Genomic DNA, 18,992 nt, shown 5'->3' on the forward strand with positions numbered 1-18,992 from the left:
GTTATGCCCACTTTTCAGGAGGGAAATTGAGACTCAAAGCAGTTGAGGGACTTGCCTGAAGTCAAGCTGTTTATAATATTTCTTGATAAAAACCTTTTTCCTGATTGAGCCTTCAGGGAGGGTGGGTAGCACTTAGGTGGGGGCTGGGGAGCAAGTGTCCTTGCTGGGACACTCAGCCCAAAAGGAGCCTGAAGGGCTAACCCAATATCTGAATATAGTGAACATCTACTATGCACCAGTCCTTGTGCCAAGCCTCCTCTAGTTAAGCAACATAAAGTCCACAGTAAGCCTATGATCAGGGCAGTATCATCCCCGTTTTACAGATGAGAGAACCAAGACTCAGACAGTTCCGAACTAGATACAGTTACACATCTATGAAAGCAATTTGCTTTCAGGTGTCTGACTCCAAAGCCCCTGCTGGAAATCTTTGCCTATGGTGCAAAGAATACTCCCACAGCCTGGAGAGCCATCAAAACACCTTTGGGCTAGACCTCCTACTCCTCATTTCCCAGTAACCAGGCCATTGTGTGTGGTTGGGCAGGTTGGGCACTGCACAAGCACACTCTACAGAAAACGTGGTGCCTGGAGGCCAACCCACATGCTGTTCACCTTGGATGGCAGCACATCTGCCCAGAGGAAGGGGAGGGCACCTTTTTCTGCTTAGCCACTAGCTGTAAGAGCTAGTGGCAGCCCCACCAATGTTCTGTCCCCTGTTTGGCCCGATGGGGTAGCAGTAGTGACCAACTGTGGCGCTTCCACGGTAGCTAAAGTCCTGCTGAGAGCCTAGTGCAGCAAGTGCAGCCCTTGGGTCTATTTACACTCCAGGGAAGAAGGATGAGTATTTGTTAGTTTTTAGGGGAGTGTTGCGTAGTCTGTGCAGAACCGTGTTGCCTCAGTCTGGAGGGGAGAGTCATATACAGATTTATTACCCTGTGACTGCGAATGGCTTTGATGTGGCCAGAACAGATCTTGGAGCTTTTTCAACAGCAGATAAGGAGTCCTTAATATATGAGTTTGCTCATTCCCGGTGCCCTGCCCCTAGGTCATTACTAGTCTTCAATTTTGCCACGCCACCCTTGCAGTCCTTACACACTGGGGAGGTTTGAGAGTCACGTGGTTCATGAGGCTGCCAAGAACCTGGTCCACCATGGCTGCCATTTAGCAAGAACCTACTCTGTGCTAAGCCCTAATGTTTCTGATGGGAAATAAATAATGATTGAGCACTTCCTGTGCTTACCAGACATGTCTAAGCCCTTTACCTGGTTTAACTCATCTAATCGTCCCAACGGTCCAGTGATACAAGCACTGTTATTACCATTTTACAAATTGGTGGTGGTGATGGTGATGGTGATTTTAACTCATCTAATCGTCCCAACGGTCCAGTGATACAAGCACTGTTATTACCATTTTACAAATGAGATACCCTTGGCACAGAGAGGTTGAGTAACTTGGGTAGAATCACACAGCTCAGATAGGGCAGAGTTAGAATTCAAATCTAGGCAATCTGAGTCCCAAGACAGCACTCTTAACCACAGCTTCTCAACATACATTGTAAATAATTCTCACTCATTATCCTGTTTAATCCTGTAAGGTTTATTAGGCCTGGTTTATAACTGAGGAAACTTAGGCTCAGAGAGGCAAAGAGCCTTATTCAATGTCACACACGTAGCCATGACAATCCAGGATGGAAATGCAGGTCTGTCCAATTCCAGAGCTGTATGTAATACTGCCTCCAGCATCTGCTTTGACTTATGGGGAATAAGAACCAAATAAACTTTCTTTTTAGCACTCAAAACAGCAGCCTTTATCTTGGGGTTTTAGCACTAAAAACAACAGCTTTTATCTTGGCATCCCAGGAAGTACTTGAACGGAGAATTCTGTTTTCGAGGGAAATGAAGGAGCCAGGTCCTCTCACCCCGCCAACCCAACATTTTCTTATTAAAAAAAAAAATGCCAGCCCTCTACAAAAGTCGAAAGAATCATGCAGTGAACACCCATGTGCTCATTCCACAGGTTTGACATTTGTCCGCTTTCTGCTATATTCACTTTGTCATGCCTTCTCCGTCTCTCCCTCCCTCCATCCTTCCTATTTTTTGATGCATTTCAAAGCGAGTTGCAAACATCGTTGCACTTCAGTATGTTTACCCTGCATTTTAATTCAATATTTGCTTTGTGATTTTTCAAAGTAACATTTCCATAGAGTGAAATGCACCGATTTCAAGTGTGCTGACCAATGACACCCGGGTAATCCGCACGCCTATCAACATACGCAACGTAACCACACTCTAGAAAGTCCCATGTCTGGGTCCCTTTTGCAGTATAGGCCCATGAAAACCCTTCCCAGATGCCTACTTGGCTTTGACGCTGATGAACCTTGGTTTATTGGCTCCCGAATCTGCTGTCCTCCAAACAAACAGATTACACATGGCAGGAGAAGAGGGCGGAGCCTCTGGCTAGTAGCGACGCTACTGACAGCCTCGATCGACTGGCACTTCCAGTGTGAGTCTTATGCGAATACTCCACATTCGATCTCGAATGTAACCCTCCTAACAACTTCAGGCCGTCAGCACTGCTTGCTAGTTCCATTTTACAGGTGAGGAAACTGAGGCTCAGACAGATCATTTTTGTCGAGGTCACCCAGCAGATAAGTGGCAGAACTGGAATTTAAATCTAGGACTTCAACCTTCTCCCTCAAAGGGCTGTCGCGAGAACTCAGGTAGGCTCCAAGTAAGGATGCAGTAAGTGGCGGCTAGTGCAGAACAGGAAAGACCCTGGTGAGATCTCAGAAAGGAATTATACACGAGGAGAGTGGAGCGAGCCGCTGCTGCCGAGTGGTCCCGGGAGGCGGGCTTGTTTGCTGGATTCTGCACAGGGATCACTGGGGACCTCAGTGAGACCCGATCCCAGGTACAGCGTGGAGGCCAGAGTCCACGGACTGAGGGATGTGGGCAGCTCTGTGGGAAGCGAGGCTGTCACAAGGGCAAGGAGAGATGGGGGCCGCTGGAGGGGGATCTTTCTAAATGCCGGAGCTGTTTGTTCACGTTCACACGTGAGCGTGACTGAGCCAGCTGAGAGAGAGGATAAAAGGGACGCGTGGGGGCAAGGAGCTCGGGGAGGAGGGAGGAAAGTGCCCCCACATGCGCGGGCAGGGGATGGGTGGGCTTCCCCAGGAGTGGGAGGGAAGGAGGTGAGAGCCAGGGGAGCCAGGGGAAGCGAGGGAGGTTTGCCCACCTTCCCTGTGACGGCGACTAAGGATGGAGGTCACCTGCCCAGAGGGAAGAAGCCAGGAATGAGACCTGGGGCCTCCAGGCCTGGATCTGGGATTCTCCCCTCTTCCTTCTTCTTCCAGAGTCCCCTACGCTGGGCTTTCCCTCAGCTTCGCTCTCTGCTGGGGAACCAAAAGAAACCCCTGTGCTTCCTTAGCTCCGGTAGGGCTGGCAAGTGGGAGGGGTCGGGGCGTGCATTTTCCTTCAACTCTGGCAACAGTGGCATCCTGAGCTGTCTGAAAAGCCGGGGAATCCCAAATCTCACAATGGTACTCGCCACCCCACCAATCCATTTTACAGATGAGAAAACTGAAGTCCAGGGAAAAATACATCTACCCGCTTGGAGCACTTTAGAGTGTTAACATGGCACATGCATTATTTCACGTAATCCTTACAAGAGCCCTGCAAAGTCGCGATTATTGTCATCCACCCCTCCACCCATCTACCTATTCGTCCATCCATCCAAGACGTATTTATTAGGCACCTGCTGTATGCCAGATATTGCGGAAAGTGCCGGGAAATCAGCAAAGCGCAGTACGGGCAGGGTTTTGACTAAACAACTAATTGCAACAAATAATTGTTGGAATTGCAATAGTGACAAGCGCTATGAAGAAGATGGACATAGTAGCACACAAATGATAGCCCAGGGAGGGAGGGAGGACGCATTCGGCACAGAGCCGAAGAATAAGAAGCAAAGGCAAGCGGGGGGCCGTGGCACGGGAACCCACGCAGGTGCCAGGTCAGGAAGGAGCAGCGTGCAGGGAGTGAAGAGAGTCCAGGTGCTGGCGGCTGGCGGGTGGGACGAAATGAGCCTGGGATGGGCAAAGGGCCAGCCCTGCGGGCTGCAAGGCCAAGCCAGGTAGCTCACACTGGATCCCATGTAGGTGGACACCACTGAGGGTTTTCATCTGGAGGGGAGGGTCAGGGCGACTGGGAAAGACTCGCATTACTGCGCAGAAACCGAGGCTCAAGAGTTTTATCCTCCTAGCTGTCTTCCTACTTGAATCCCTACTATGTGCTGAGCACTGTGCCTACCCCTTCCCATGCATGATCTCATTGAACCCTCACCTCTACCCCGAAAGAAGCCATCTCCTCCGTGTTGCAGATGGGGAAACTGAGGCCCACGGAAGCTTCCATCGTGTGTGCTGAGTCACACAGCTGAGAAGTGGCAGGGGTGGGGCTCGTATCCCGGTCCGCTCTGAACAGGTTCCGTCTGCCCTGCCACCAACCCCTGTCTGTGCCCTGCCCTTTTCAGACAACCGCTGCATGGACAGAAGGTTCCTGCCAGCCAAGTCCAATCAGCTCATAGCCCTGGCCAGCTTCCCCGGGGCCGGCAACACGTGGGCTCGTCACCTCATCGAGCTGGCCACCGGCTTCTACACCGGCAGCTACTACTTTGACGGCTCCCTCTACAACAAAGGTGAGGAGACAGAGGGGCGGAGGGAGGGTGGTGCAGGAGGCTTCCTGGCCTTGGGAAGGTCCCCACAGGGAGGGCGTGGGAATACCCTTCCTGAGCACCTACTGTGTGCCACTCAGCTTGCTCAGGCACACTCATTGAGACCTACTATGTGCTTGGTGCCCTCCCTTTCTTTACACACCACAGTTCTTTTTTCTTCTTTTGAGGCAGGGTCTGACTCTGTTGCCCAGGCTGGAGTGCAGTGGCATCATCATTGCTCACTGCAGCCTCTAACTCCTGGGCTCAAGCGATCCTCCTGCCTCAGCCTCCCGAGTAGCTGGGACTACAGGTGTGCACCATCACACCCAGCTAATTTTTTTATATTTTGTAGAGATGGGGATCTTGCTATGCTGCCCAGGCTGAGCCACTGTACCCGAGCCACTATGTTTCCTCTGCTGAGCCACTGTGCCTGGCCCCACAAACATTTCTTGAGTATCACATCCTGGGTGCCTCGCCTGCACCAATTCACTAACTGACATTTATCCAGCACCTGTCGTGTGCCTGGTCCTTTTCCTCCATCTGCGTCACCACCAACATTCCTTAAGCTCCCACTGTGTGCTGGGTACCTCACCACAGATACTTACTGACCAGCACCTCTTTGCTGTCCGTAAGACGTACAATAACTATGTCCCTTTGGGGACATTTATTGAGTGTCTGCCATTCACCAGGTCCTTATCTACACTTAAGTCATCAATATTTGTTATGCAGGCTGCTTTATTTTCACTCCATTCGCAGATATTTACTGAGCACGGCAATGTCTGGAGGCACTTGCTAAGTCTGGTTTCCCAATATGCATTTATGGAGCACCGGCTGTGTGCCAGGCACCTCATGTAGGTTCACATGGCCATAGATGTTCTCTTGACCACCTAATAGGTGCCAAGAGCTGTGCCAGGTACTGCATTCTTATCTAATCCTGCACAGGAACCCTGGGAGTTAGGATAATGATGCCACTTCCCAGATATGAAAACTGAGGCTTGGGGAGGAAGAATAACTTAGCTAAAGTCACACAGTTTTTTGTTTGTGTTTTTTTTTTCCCCAATAGGCTGACTGGGGACTGCATCCTAGTCTTCCCCAGCTTCAAAGCCCACTTCCTATTACTCTGTCACACAGGCCAGAAATTCCTGTTTGTTTTTTTTTTAACTGGAAAACCATGAATGAAACTAGAAATCATGGATGAAATGCCCTTTGGGCATGACGCCCTCTCCTAGGCACGATGGGAGACATCAGGGAAGCTGGGACTCTGCCTATGAGGGGTTTCACATCTACGTGTGGAGCAGCCCTTGGCCATGGTCTTTGGGTATGCAAACCAGCTGATGGCCACTTCCTGGCTGTGTGACCTTGGGCAAGTTACTGTACCTCTCTGATCCTGTGTCATCATGCACAAATTAGAGATAACAGTATGACCTCATGAGGCTGTTGTAAAGGTTAATAAGTTGATACTTGTAATTCTCAGAACAGAGTATGTGTTCAATAAAAGTAGTCTATGAGCACTAGGGTCTGGGAGCCAGCTGGGCTGACAGACAGCTACCCTTGACCCCTAACTCAGGGAGAGCCAAGGGACTGTGTCTTTCTCAGGGTGAGAAGTGGGAGGGAAGCAGAGACTGAGGAAGAAGACAAGAAGAGTTAAGAGGACAGGTCAAAGGTTGGAGTTGGCAGAAGCGCGGGGCAGAGGATCTGCCTTAAAATTCCAGCTTTTTGCATATTTATAATACATTTTTAGTTTGGGTTGGGGCAATTATTTGTTAAGCACCTATTATGTATGAGGCTCCATGCTGAGGGTTTTGCATACTTATACCAGGATCTGAACCCAGACCTAGCTGTCCACAGAACCGAAGACCTTAACCCCTTTGTCGTGCTGCCTTTATGGGAGTTGCTGGAAGGAGCCTGGGCACATTCCAGACTCTCTCTGGCTTGTCCTGGAGCAGTGGCTGGGGGTGCCTGCCCAGAAAGCATCCCACGGCCTCTCCCACATTCCAGCCCCCCTGGATGTGGCAACAGCCCCACTCAGGCAATCCCAGAACATCACGTAGAAGGATCCCTCAGAATCCCAAGTGGTTTCCTCTCACGTGCCAATTCCAGCAAACTCCTGCTTTAGGACAATGTGTTAAGAAGGATTCTGAGGCTCGTCCTACTATTCTCTCTCAGAAACAGGCCCCAATCTAGTAGTGATGCCTATGGAAATGAAGAATGGGGAACGATGGTCTATAAGCCAAATATTTGCCATCTCTGACCCAACACAACCTCCTGACTTCAGGGAGAAGAAAATTGAATCTTAAGGTGGAGTCAGGAGATTGAACTTTCGGTGTGAAAGTTCACTCTGATACTTCAACCAGCTGTGGCAACTTAGGCAGGATTCTTCACCTCCCTGAGCTTTAATTGTTTCATCTGTCATATGGGGCTGTCAGTACTGAACTCAGAGATTTTCCAAAAATATACTAAAATAATGTTTATGAGATAATACATGTGAAGGTGTGGTGTAAAATGTTATTTTTTAAATGACATGTAACCAGGACAGTAAGCTACTTAGTCCAAGGCCAAGAGGGCTGGTCTCTGACTGTACATTAGAACCAGCCAGGGAGCTTTCAAAGAACCTCAGACCATTAACTTCAGCATCTCAGGAGTGGGCTGACTGTGGTTTCTTTTAAAAAGCTCCCCAGGGAGCTCATGCAAAGCCAGATCTGGGACCACCCCCCCAACCTCCCAGCCCTAGACTAAGAACCCAGTATTTTTACTTCGAGACCCAAAACATTCCAAAAAATTGTCTTCACCCTGTGTTGTTTATAACCTATTGTTGGGGAGTATTAATTGATCATTAATGGAGTGAGGTGTCGACTAAAATTTTAACTTGATTTAAAGAAAAAAAAAGGAAGAAAGAAAATATAAACCCTCCGCAGCAGCGATTCTCCTGCCTCCAGCTGTGTCTAGTTACTAGATGTTTCCTTAATTCCCACTGAGAAAGGCAGGGGTTTGAGGGCTGGTCGCAGGCAGCGAGGCTTTGAGTATAGCTGCCTTTTCATTAGGAGCTGACAAATACTCCCTTCGGCCTGCGCCCTCGCAGCTAACAATGAGCTCTCCCCGGGAGCCCGGGGCCGGCAGTGTCGTTCGGGCAAAGAGAAGACCCTGCTACACACAACTCCCCAGTAGCCTGAGTCAATCTGGCTAACCCCCAAGCCCCTCCCCATGTCACCTTTATAGCTGAAAGATGCTAAATGTAATGAAATCCTCCGGTAGAAACGTTCCCGGAGGAGGGGAACTTCTCTGTCCCGGTTGCCCCCCTGGGCGGGAGCTCTGCCGCCCCTTTTAGACATCAGTCTCCAGGTATAATGAGCTTTTTGGAGTTCAAGAACACACCAGAAATCTGCAAGTGCAGACCCTGGGACATCGGTCCCCGCTGTCCCCACCCTTATGCCTTGCTCATTGGCCTGGGCCCCGGCTCCTGGGGCTGCAGATCAAGCCCCTCTCTGCAGCGTCGCTGGCAGACTCAGGTGTCCCCCTTCATCCTCCTTGAACCCCGGCATTCCCCCATCATAGCCCTTCCTACTAGGAATATATTCATGTCCCTGTTAGGAAGACTGATCTCCCCGGGCACTGAGTGAGTATCTACAATGCGCCCAGCGCTGTGACAGGTGGCTTTATATTCTTTCTAGCTCAGTCTTGGGAGGGGGAGTGTGCAGAAGATGGGTAAGGCTCACGCCAAGGGAGAGGGAGGAGGGGAGTGGCACGCCGGGTGCTGGGTGAACACAACAGTTAGGTTGTAGGGTTGGGTAGGGACGGGGGGAAGGGGTGGCGGCTGGGGGGTGAGACAGGAGGAGCGGCCAGGACTGGAGATGGCGGAGCACCAGGAATGCCCTTCTGAGAGCTGGGGACACTATCCTGAGGGTGGTGGGGTGGGGCTGGGGGTGCATTATTGAGGGTGTTAGGCAGAGACAGGGTAGGGTGTGCTGAGACTTGCTCTGAACCCCCGGCCACGGCTTTGGACTGGGGGTATTTAGCAGGCTGCAGGATCATCTGGGCGAGTGACAATGGTGGGGAGAAGGGGACAGTGGGGTGGGACGTGTAGGAGGTCATTGGTGACTCTCGTGTTTCTGGGGACCTTGGCGGGTGGGTCTGGCTCGGTGGCATCTGTGCACTGAGCTGACTGAGTCCTTCAGCGCACCCTTACTCCTGCTGCTCCTTGCGGGGTTCCTGGGGGCACGCTCCCCCACCCCGAGAGCCCGATTTCCTCTCCCATCAGGAGCAGGTTCAGGCGGGTGATCTCCCAGCCCTGCTACATCTCTTATTTCCTGTCCTTCCTCTGCGTTTTCTGCAACCCGCTCTGCCCGCGCTCCGGGGGCTGGAGAAAGAGGGAGGGAGTGAGCGAGTGAGTGAACACAGGGACGTAGGGACCCTCCCCTCCCAGCCCCCCGAGGGTCCGTCCCGCCTGAGTCTGCCCTCTCTTCCCCTCACCCAGGGTGGTTCGCCTCTGCAGAGCGTGATTGATGGGCACGGGAAGGGGTCAAAATTGTCTCTTTTTTGATCATCCTGTCTCTGCGAGTCTCCCTCCGTCCTGTACGTGTCTCTGCTTCTCTGCTTCCCTCTGTCTTTGTGTCTCTCTCTGTCTCTGTCTCCCCTTCTCTGTTTCTGTCTCATTTCATTTGTATCTGTCTCTCCCCGCCCCGCCCCACGGCACCTTCCCCCTTGCTTTGTGTCGGCCCCCACTTCTGTCCTGCTCCGTCCTGCTTTCTCTTTGCCTGGGTTTCATGTCCCCCCTGTCCCCATCTCAGGAACCCGGTAGCCCTGAGTACAGGCTCGAGCTCTGTGGCCTGACAGCGGCCAGAGCGCTGACTTCTAAGGGAGGGGACACAGAAGAGGGAGGGGTGGGTTGATGTCCTGAGACCGGTATGCAGGCCTTTTCCCAGCTGCGGGGGGCCCACAGATGGGGCAGGGAATTGACGAGGTAGCCTCCCAGCCCAGCGGACACAGGACTTGAATTTCTGAGAACTGTCTCATCCCCAAAACAAATCTCATTGTCCTGTGGGACCACCAGCTTTCAGGATGTCCATGCCTGGAGCCACAGTGGGACATTCCTGCCCCAGTAAACTCCAGGGTGTGCAAAGATGTCAAGTCTCTGCCACTTCCCTGCTCTGTGCCTCAGTTTCCCTAACTGCAAAATGTATACACAGCTATAATATTGGGGGGGGCCCGAAGAGAGAAGGGGAAGCCATGTCTTGTTCTCTCCATGGCCTTGAACCCACAAGGTTGTTTCTCCAAATCCTGGGATAATCGTTCAGCCCCTCAGAGTTTGAGGGTCATGTGGGTGCCCCAAGTAAGCTGATATTTTGGTGACTCTTAAAAGTGATCAGATTTAAACATGCCACGTTTATGTCATGGAGGTGCTGGGTGCGGTGTGAAGGCAGGATGGAGAAGGGGCGCCCCTGGTGGCAGAGTTCAGCAATTCCACTCCGACCCAAACTTGCATCGCCAATTTCCTAGCAAATACCTGGTTGGGCCCTCCTTGGAGGACAGCCGAGCAATCATCATTGTTCTTCAGCCAGGCCCATCCCATGTGGCTTCTCCAAGGCTCCTCTCCAGACATAGAGCTCTTCTCTCTCTGGGAGACACATTAATCCTCCTCCTTTGTAGCACTAACCATGGCAGTGATTTGACATTTATTTGTGTCATTATTTCGTTAATCTGACTCTCAAAAACAGCAAGACCCATGAATGTTTTTTTGCAAATCATTTGAATCCTCAGCTCCCAGCACAGTGCCCAGCACATAGTAGGTGCTCAATAAATGTGTGAGTGAATAAGTGAACAAAGGAGGGTTCCTGAGGTGGCTCAGTAGCGGGTGGTGTGGAGTGGGCTCCGGCTTCCCCCAGCTCACCTGTCTGTCGTGTGCCCACCCTCTGGCTGCCGGGAAGGGTTTAAAGGCGAGCGCGACCACTGGCGCAGCGGGCGGACCATCTGCATCAAGACGCACGAAAGTGGCCAGAAGGAGATCGAGGCCTTTGATGCCGCCATCCTGCTCATCCGCAACCCCTACAAGGCCCTCATGGCCGAGTTCAACCGCAAGTATGGCGGCCACATCGGCTTTGCGGCTCACGCCCACTGGAAGGGCAAAGGTACAGCTTGGGCGGGGGAGGGGAGGGGCAGTGCCCGGGGATGGGTGGGGGCAGAGCTGTCTGGGCGGGGCAGCCTGCAGGGGGCAATGTCCCCTGCAAAGAATCCCAGAGGGCATCCTGGAGGGGGTGTCTGTCAGGCTCCATTTCCCGCCTACAGTAGAGGAGGCGTGTTTCCCACAAGCCTCACCCCCCCGTGCTCTGGGCTGTTACACAGCACAGGGGTAAAAGACATGGCTTAAGGAATTACTACTCCTCGGGTTCAAGTCCCAGCTCCACCACTTCCTGGAAAAGATCCTTAACCTCTCTGAACTTAGATTGTCCCATCTATAAAATGGGGATAACAAAATTACGGGAATTTAATAAGTTAACCCTCTTGCAATCTATATTGTTACTGGGTCTATCTCAGCATCCCCTGGTCCTCGATTCCCAGTGTCAAGAGTGAGTACTGGTACCGATTATGGAATGATCACAAATACAAAGCAATCCCGCACAAACAGTTTACCACAGAAAAGAAAGACACTATACAAAGTGAAGATAAAGAAGGAAGCCACCCAAAGTGAAAATGCGTCCCGGAGAGAGGAACGGGTCCGTCTCCACGAGAGGAGAAGGGGGTTGAGGGCTCCCGGGTGGTTTCCTTTCATTGGCCTGGTCCGGGGGAGGGCTAATAGGAGGTGCGGGATGTTACCTAACGATTATCAGGGGTTCTGTGGTTGCCCACAGTCCCTTCCCCTGATTGGTCCCCTGGCTTCTCCACCCCCCAGGAACCACCCTCCTGACCTACACCCACCACCTGCAGACTCGATCCCTACCAGACTTTGTCCTCTATATGGAATTGACTGAAGCAAGTTAAACTGGGAGGCAGGAGACCTGAATTCAGGCCCAGCGCAGTGGCTAAATGGTCGTATTGCCCTGAGGTCCCAAGAGCTCATGTACAGGGTGTCATTTCAATGAACGATCCCACCAACTCTGGGTTGGGAGGCTCAGAGAGGTTAAGTGACTTGCCCCATGTCACACAGAGGGGAAGTGGCAGCATTGATCCCCCAAGCACTGAACTTATTAAGATGATCTGGGTTTGAGATTCGGCTCTGGAACTTACCATGGGACAGAGGTGTGTGTGGATGAACATTTCAACACAGGCTAGTGGCCAGAGCGTTGAAGTCAGACCCAATTTCTGCCATCTTGAACATCCTTAACCCCTCTCAGTCTCAAAATCCCACATCAGTTCCACAGGGATCCCCATCACCATGAGAGTCACATCCAAGAAGCATTCTGGAAACAGTTAACTTCTTAAACCCCCACAATAACTGTCCCCATTTTATAGGTAGGACGACCTAAGTTCAGGGAGGTTAAGGAGCCTTTTTCCGAGGGGCAGGGGATATGGGTATAAAGTCACAGTTACACAGATGAGTAAGTTCCCAAGATCTGCTGTACAGCACAGTGCCTGTGGTTAACAATTAGATATTCTTCACTTAAACATGAGCTAAGAGAGTAGACCTCATGTTAAGTGTTTTCAGCCACACATACACACAAACAAAAAAACTGACACAAGGAATCCTCCGGAGGTGATGGGAATGTTTATTACCTGGATTGTGGTGACGATCACACGAATGCATCCACGCATCCAAACTCGCCAAATTGTGTTTATTAACTACGTGCGGTTTTTTGTGTCCCGGTTATACCTCAGCAAAGCTGGGGGAGGTGAGCTTTTCCATGAAGTGCTGGAGCTGGGATTTGAAGGCTGGGAGTCTTGGCCCTGAGCCCATGGCCTCCAGCCCTGCGGTGTGACAATGGATCAGATGGAGAATTGATGGATGCCAATCACCCAGTCCCAAGCCCCCGGCGCACAGTAGGTGCTCTGTGAACATAAGCTGGCCCCGGCTCAGGACCAGGCTGCTCCAAACCCCCAGCCTCTCCCCAGGGAGGACCAGAGCAGGACAGGGTGACGCCAACTCAGCAATTCACCAATGACATCCCCAACACTGACTTCATTGGTGACAACCTCGGGCCTGCCCCTGGGGTCCCAGTTCACTCAAGATGGCTTGTCTTCCCCCTGCCCCAGCCTCACTCCTCCTCTCAGAGAGGGGGGCGAAGCTTGCACAGGTGGTGACGTTTGTTATTCCCAGGAATAAAGAGGCCTCTGAATTATTGATTTCTAGAACAATCCAAAGTAAACATTGGTCAGCGCCAGGCAGAGACATCTGTAGGTGCAAATGGCTGTAGCCTGTCCCAGAAGCACAGACTGTGCTCGTCAAGGCTGGAGAGGGCCTGGGAGAGAACCCGACCCGGTGGGCCTCTGCCCTGGCTGTACGCGAGAGTCCAGGGGAAAACCCAGTGCCCGGGCTGCACCCCGCACAGTTCCTAGGGTGGCACCTGGACATCAGCACTTTTGGAAGCTCCCCGGCTGCTTCTGACATGCAAGCAGGGCTGAGAACCACTGAGTCTCTGTTTATTCATGGGGAAACTGAGGCTCACAAAGAGGCAGAGAGCCCCACGGTGGGTCTAGGCCTAGGACCTAGTTCTTCTGCCTGCCAGGCACCCTGTGCCCCGAGTGAACAGAGAAGGGACTGACACGGGAAGCTCATGTGGGCAGTTGGCATTTGTTATCTCGTTTAAACCCCGAAATAACCTGAGGCATAAGGAAGGCTGCAGTAATTCAGTGGCGCTCTATTGTACAGGTGACAAAACGGTCCCAGTAAAGGGCAAGTTCCTTGGCTAAGGCCCCAGGCATGGACTGAGCTGGAATTCAAATCCAGACATGAGCCACCAGGTTCTACTCTTGCCCTGAGATGTCGCTGACCCTCTGGTACATGCAGGGGTTCTCCTCTCCCAGACAGCCCCTGTCCGAGGTTCAGACATCCCCCTGATTCCCAGGAGCCGTCTCTCCTCTTTTTCCTTGTCCGAGACAGCCGGGAGCTTTAAACCAGTGCTAAGGGGGGAATCAGGACAGCTGAACCAAGAGGCTGTAGCAAGTTTAGGGGAGCAACTCATCTCATATTGGGGGCCTGGGGTCCCACATTTATCTGGGATGGGAAAAGGGGTCTCCTCCAAGCACCCCTCGAGGCCTGACCCAGGTCTTAAGGGCTCTGGCCGCCCTTCTGCTCTGCTCCCCAAGGAACGGAGCCCCCAAGTCTCCATCGGCCCATTTCTCTCATTTGCACTCCCCCTCTGGCCCCGGTGGGCACTTGAGTTCGAGACCCTTGCTTTGGGGTCCCTGAAACAGCAGCATCCGCATCACACGGGGTCTTAGAAATGCCAGTTCTCAGGCCCCACCCCAGACCTACTGAACCAGAGATTGCGGCCCCAGCAGCCTGTGCTTGAACGAGCCTTCCTGGTGCTGGTGATGTGCAGCCCAGTTTAAGCTCCACCGCTTTGAGCCCTTGCTCCCAAAGTGTGGCCTGTGGATCAGTGGCATCGACGTCACCTGGGGGACTTTTAGACAAGCACATCCCAGGCCCCCACCCAAGGCTTACTGGATCAGAATCTACATTTTAACAAGATTCTCCCAGGGGGCTTTGTGTGCACTTTAAAGTTTGGGAATTGCTGCTTTTGGATGCCCTTGGCAACAGAATATGAAGGTCATCCCATAAGAGCGGAGGTCACCCAGCTATGGAGCATGGCCACCCCACTGTCCCCTCGTTCCCTTCCCAATTACAGCTCCATCGAGGCTTCTACAATACCCACCTTTTGGTTCCATAATGTTAATTTTACAATCTCCCTGGAGTGAATCCAGAGCAAAATGTTATGTGATAGGATTACACAAGGTGAATCGTCCTGGATCCGTTTAATGAAACGGATACTGTGTTTAATGATTCCGTGGGGAATTAAGGACAGTTAAGCTATCAATCAGGCCCCAGTTCCTCCCATCGACAAGAAGATGGAGCGGAGGCTGGCCAGCCTGCGCCCCGCCAGCCACACCTGCGCGACAGTTCCGGCGGAACCAGCGCTCATTACTGATGCGCCACGCTTTATTACCCGAGTTGCAGGCAGCCATCAATTACCGGGAATCCTGAGCTAACCGAGGGCTTTCGTTCTTAATTTTTATTCTTCTTCTTTGCAATGAAGTAATTTAGGAGTTTCAAGTGAGGAAGCTTTGCCATAGCAGGGGGTGAGGTGGGCAAACACCTGCTGCTGAAACAGCTTGGCTATCTGTTGTGCTTTTAGAGTGAAGCCCAGACCAAAAGGATGGGGCACGGGCGAGTCTCAGGAGACGGGATGGGGGTTGGGGACGGCCACCAACAGCACCAGGAATAATGACAGGAACCAGCCTTTGTCGAGCACCTCCTACACCCCAGACACTATATCAGGATCTCCGCAAATCTTATTCCACTCAAACCGCACAGCAACTGAAGGAGGCAGGAGGTCTTATTAGGACCTCTGTTTTGCAAATAGGTAAACTGAGGCTCCAAGGTCACATAGCGCATGTAAGAGGAGCTGGGTTTTGAACCCCGGCAGTCATCTATGAACAGACCCTGCGTCTCAGACAACAGCCTGAAGGTGAAGTGAGCAGCAAGTAGACTAAGAGTCAGGCTTCCCAGGACCGGAAGCAAAAGACGTCTGGAGCTGATCACATCCGGTGCTCTTAACGGATTGAATGAGGTCTCGAGAGCCAAGGTCAGCTGGGATAATTGCGGGTTCGAGTTCTGCCTCGGATGCCCACTGTGTGGCCTTGGGCAAGTTGCTTCATGTCTCTGAGCCTCCTTTTTCCTGTGTCTAAAATGGGGCTAGCAGGTCCTCCTCTCCAGGCTTCTTGCAAAGTGCCCAGCGTAGCCCCGGCACCCAGTAGGTGCTCAGGCAGCGTGCATTCCCTGCCTGCTGCTCAGACGGGGAGCCTGGCGTCCCACAGAGGCTTGCAGTCAACAAGGCCACTGTGTCATCTGCATTCCCCCTGCATCCAAGGCTAGGGCACCTGGAGTTACCTGAGGGACCCCAACACCCCTTCCTTTTCCTTGAGAGCCACCCTGCGCCCTCCTTCGGCAACCGCTTGAGATGGTGAGAAGCGGCCGAGCCTCGAAGTCCGGATGTGTGCGTGTTGCTGGGTGACCCCGCCCCGTCTCCATCACCTGGGCTTCGCCCACAAGAGCGGCAGCTGTCCTGAATCACCAGGGACGCTGGGAGGTGGCTCGGGAGTGCGGGAATCCTGAAAAAGTAGAACAGACCATACACACGCTAGATTTTTCCTAATCACTCAGCTACATCTGGTCTTAACCCATTATAACAGTACGGGCCCAATTAGCCAGATACATTGTAAATAATCTATTTTAAGGATTAAAAAAAAAAGTCCCTGTCACCAGCATAAATATTTCCTAGGCAGCCGTGGTGTTCTAGGGGGGACTGGGGGAGCAGGAGTCTCAGCACAGACTCTCATGTTCTGCAAAGCGAAGGAGCCCTTTATCACATCGCAATTTGGCGGTTGGGAGTTTCAGTTTGGCTCAGCAACCATTCACTGAGCCCCTGCTGCGTGCAAGGCAGGGGGAGGAAGCGTGGGTGAGGCTCCTGGTGCCTGGGAAAGTCGGGTCCCGGAATCACACAGACCCGACCCGGACGGTGCTTCCTGGCTACGTGACCATGAACGAGTCACTTCACCTCTCCCAGCCTCAGTTTCCTCCCTGCTGATGAGTAAACAGTCATCTTTTTCCTTTCCTGGTAGCAGGAGGACTAAGTAAGAGAGTGGGTATTCATCACCCGGCAAGGGATTAGGATTTAGTTTTTAAGATCCAGCTGGACTCCCCAGCCTAGCTTGAGGGACTCCCTGACCCACAGACTCTCCCTGTTGTCCCCTCTGGGGGGATGCCGGGTGGTGTTACCCCTGTGAGAGGCAGTGGGTCTCAGTTTGGGGTTTCAGAGCACCTGCCCCGCGGTTATGCAGCTGAGGCTCAGAACCAAGGCTGTGACTCCTTTTCTCTGTCCCTGACATCCTCCACGTTCTCCTTCTGCGGGACTGTCGGCAGTGGCAGGGGCTGGCTGCCTCTCTCCTTGGTGTCCCCAAGGAATTTCCCGTGTTCCCTATAACCTGTCTTTCGAGTGGGACAATCCCAAACATACCTTCCCAGTTTGGGTGACAATCCATCCTGTCATTTCCCTGTGGCAAGGTGACAGAGGAACAGCAAAAAGAAACAGTACAGGATACTTCAAGGCAAAGCAAAGGAAGACATGTAGAACAGAAATGTGTAAAGATGATAATATAAATAATCCGACTTAAACCCTGCCCTCGGATTGGTCAGAGCGTTGGGGAGACAGGCAACACAAGTGGGGAGCTACAGCGCCATGTCATTAGTGCTGCAGGGGCACGGGGGAGGGGAGGGGGCTTCAAAGCCCAGAGGACGCACCTGCCTGAGGCTAGGGAATTGGGGAAGACACGGTCTTACCAGAGAACAGACAATAATAACAGCAATAATGATAGCCAGCATTTATTGAGCACCTACTGGGTTCAAGGCACCATGTTAACAACTTTGCATGCTTTTTCTACTTCCCCTGTATAGCAGCCCTGTTATTATCCTGCGGGGAGATGCTACCACTGCACAGGACAACTTGGGAGTTGCAGCTGGTTCAAATCCTGGCTCTGCCAGTTATTAGCTCTGTGACCTTAAGCAAGTTATTTAACCTCTCTGTGCCTCAGTTTCCTCTTCTGTTAAATGGAGATAATGATGGCACCTACCTCACATGGTTGTTGTGAGGCTTAAGTGGAATTAATAGCTCTATTAATATGCTTATTAATATATAATTATAACATATTATATATATTATAGATTAATATCAATAATATATAACATGTTATATATTATACTATAGTGACATATATTTATATATAGGGCTGTGCCTGGCACATAACAAGCACCAAACAAAAAATATTATAATTATCCCCAGACAAAGGGGAGGGCTAAGAATATTCCAGGCAGAAGCAGCACTGAGGTGTGTTTAGAGATCTAAAAGGAGTGAGTTGGGTTGTTACTCTCGATTGTCAATAGTGTCAGTTGTGTTGTGCTGTGAATCATGGCAACCACGGCCAGCACCATCTGACCCAGGTTTTGTGACCCCCCCACTACCGCCATCCTCCCTCTGACTCCATCCACGCTCCTCCCTCTGCAGAGTGGCCGGAGTTTGTGAGGAACTACGCCCCGTGGTGGGCCACTCACACGCTGGACTGGCTCAAGTTCGGCAAGAAGGTGCTGGTGGTGCACTTCGAGGACCTGAAGCAGGACCTCTTCGTCCAGCTGGGCCGGATGGTCAGCCTGCTGGGCGTGGCCGTCAGGGAGGACCGGCTGCTCTGCGTGGAGAGCCAGAAGGACGGCAACTTCAAGCGCTCCGGGCTCCGGAAGCTCGAGTACGACCCCTACACGGCGGACATGCAGAAGACCATCTCCGCCTACATCAAGATGGTGGACGCGGCCCTCAAAGGGAGGAACCTCACGGGTGTTCCCGACGACTACTACCCGAGATGATGTGCCAGCACGGGGGGAGGGAGGGCTGGGAGTCCTGACCGAGCAGGCCGTGGGGACCCCGGACCCCTGGTGACCCCCACTGACCTGTCCTCTCTTTGGTTTGGGGACCGTCCCCTTGGCTGCGGTTTGCCTTTAGTGAGTTTCCTGCATGACAAAGGAGGCTCCAGGGAAGAGATTGTCCAGGCACTTCCCCCCTTGGAGATGCAGGGCGACTGGTTTGGGGGGCAGGGTTCCAGCCACATGGACCCTTTTCTGTCCCCCGCGTCCCTGTCTCCACCACCCTGGGTTCCGCTTGTGGGAAGGAGGGCTCGTTAGTCTCACGGAGACCTGTAGAGGCCCCACCACAGTTGTTGAGGACCTTGATGCTAGAGCTCAGGGGGCTGATGTCAAAACGTGGCCTCAGACGCTTGTCCTTTCTGGCCTGAGCTTTCGTAGCTCTGTCTTGTCTCCACGCAGGACACATGGCACTGACGCTTGTCCCAGCCCACCTCCTGATTTAAAGAAAGATTTCCAGGAGGTTTCTCTATGGCCTCAGGTTTCTGACATTCTGGGTAGGATGGGGAGGCAATGGTGCTCCCCCTGGGTGAACTGGCACCACTAGGTGGGGTCGCTGGCATCGTGCGCCCACCCCCAGCCCACAGGGCTTCTGAGAAACAAGCTGGTTGCCTCTTCCCACGCTGTGTCCAGGTGGTGACCTTGGGGTCCTAGGTCCCATTTCCAGGGAACCTCA

At 52.4% G+C, this 18,992-nt stretch overlaps 1 protein-coding gene across 1 annotated transcript in view; it reads left to right on the forward strand.

Annotated features, from left to right (window-relative positions):
- The window catches only part of WSCD2 (WSC domain containing 2), a 61,185-nt gene extending 42,630 nt beyond the window's left edge, over nucleotides 1–18,555 (forward strand). The window contains exons 6-8 of the mRNA XM_012657595.1: nucleotides 4,522–4,686; nucleotides 10,623–10,823; nucleotides 17,910–18,555. Coding sequence (XP_012513049.1) covers nucleotides 4,522–4,686; nucleotides 10,623–10,823; nucleotides 17,910–18,262 — 719 coding nt within the window. The 3' untranslated portion in view covers nucleotides 18,263–18,555. The remainder of the gene's footprint in view (nucleotides 1–4,521; nucleotides 4,687–10,622; nucleotides 10,824–17,909) is intronic.
- The last annotated feature ends 437 nt before the right edge of the window (nucleotides 18,556–18,992 follow it).

Source organism: Propithecus coquereli, unplaced genomic scaffold (genome assembly GCF_000956105.1).
Source record: "Propithecus coquereli isolate 6110/MARCELLA unplaced genomic scaffold, Pcoq_1.0 Scaffold552, whole genome shotgun sequence".
Lineage (NCBI taxonomy): Eukaryota > Metazoa > Chordata > Mammalia > Primates > Indriidae > Propithecus > Propithecus coquereli.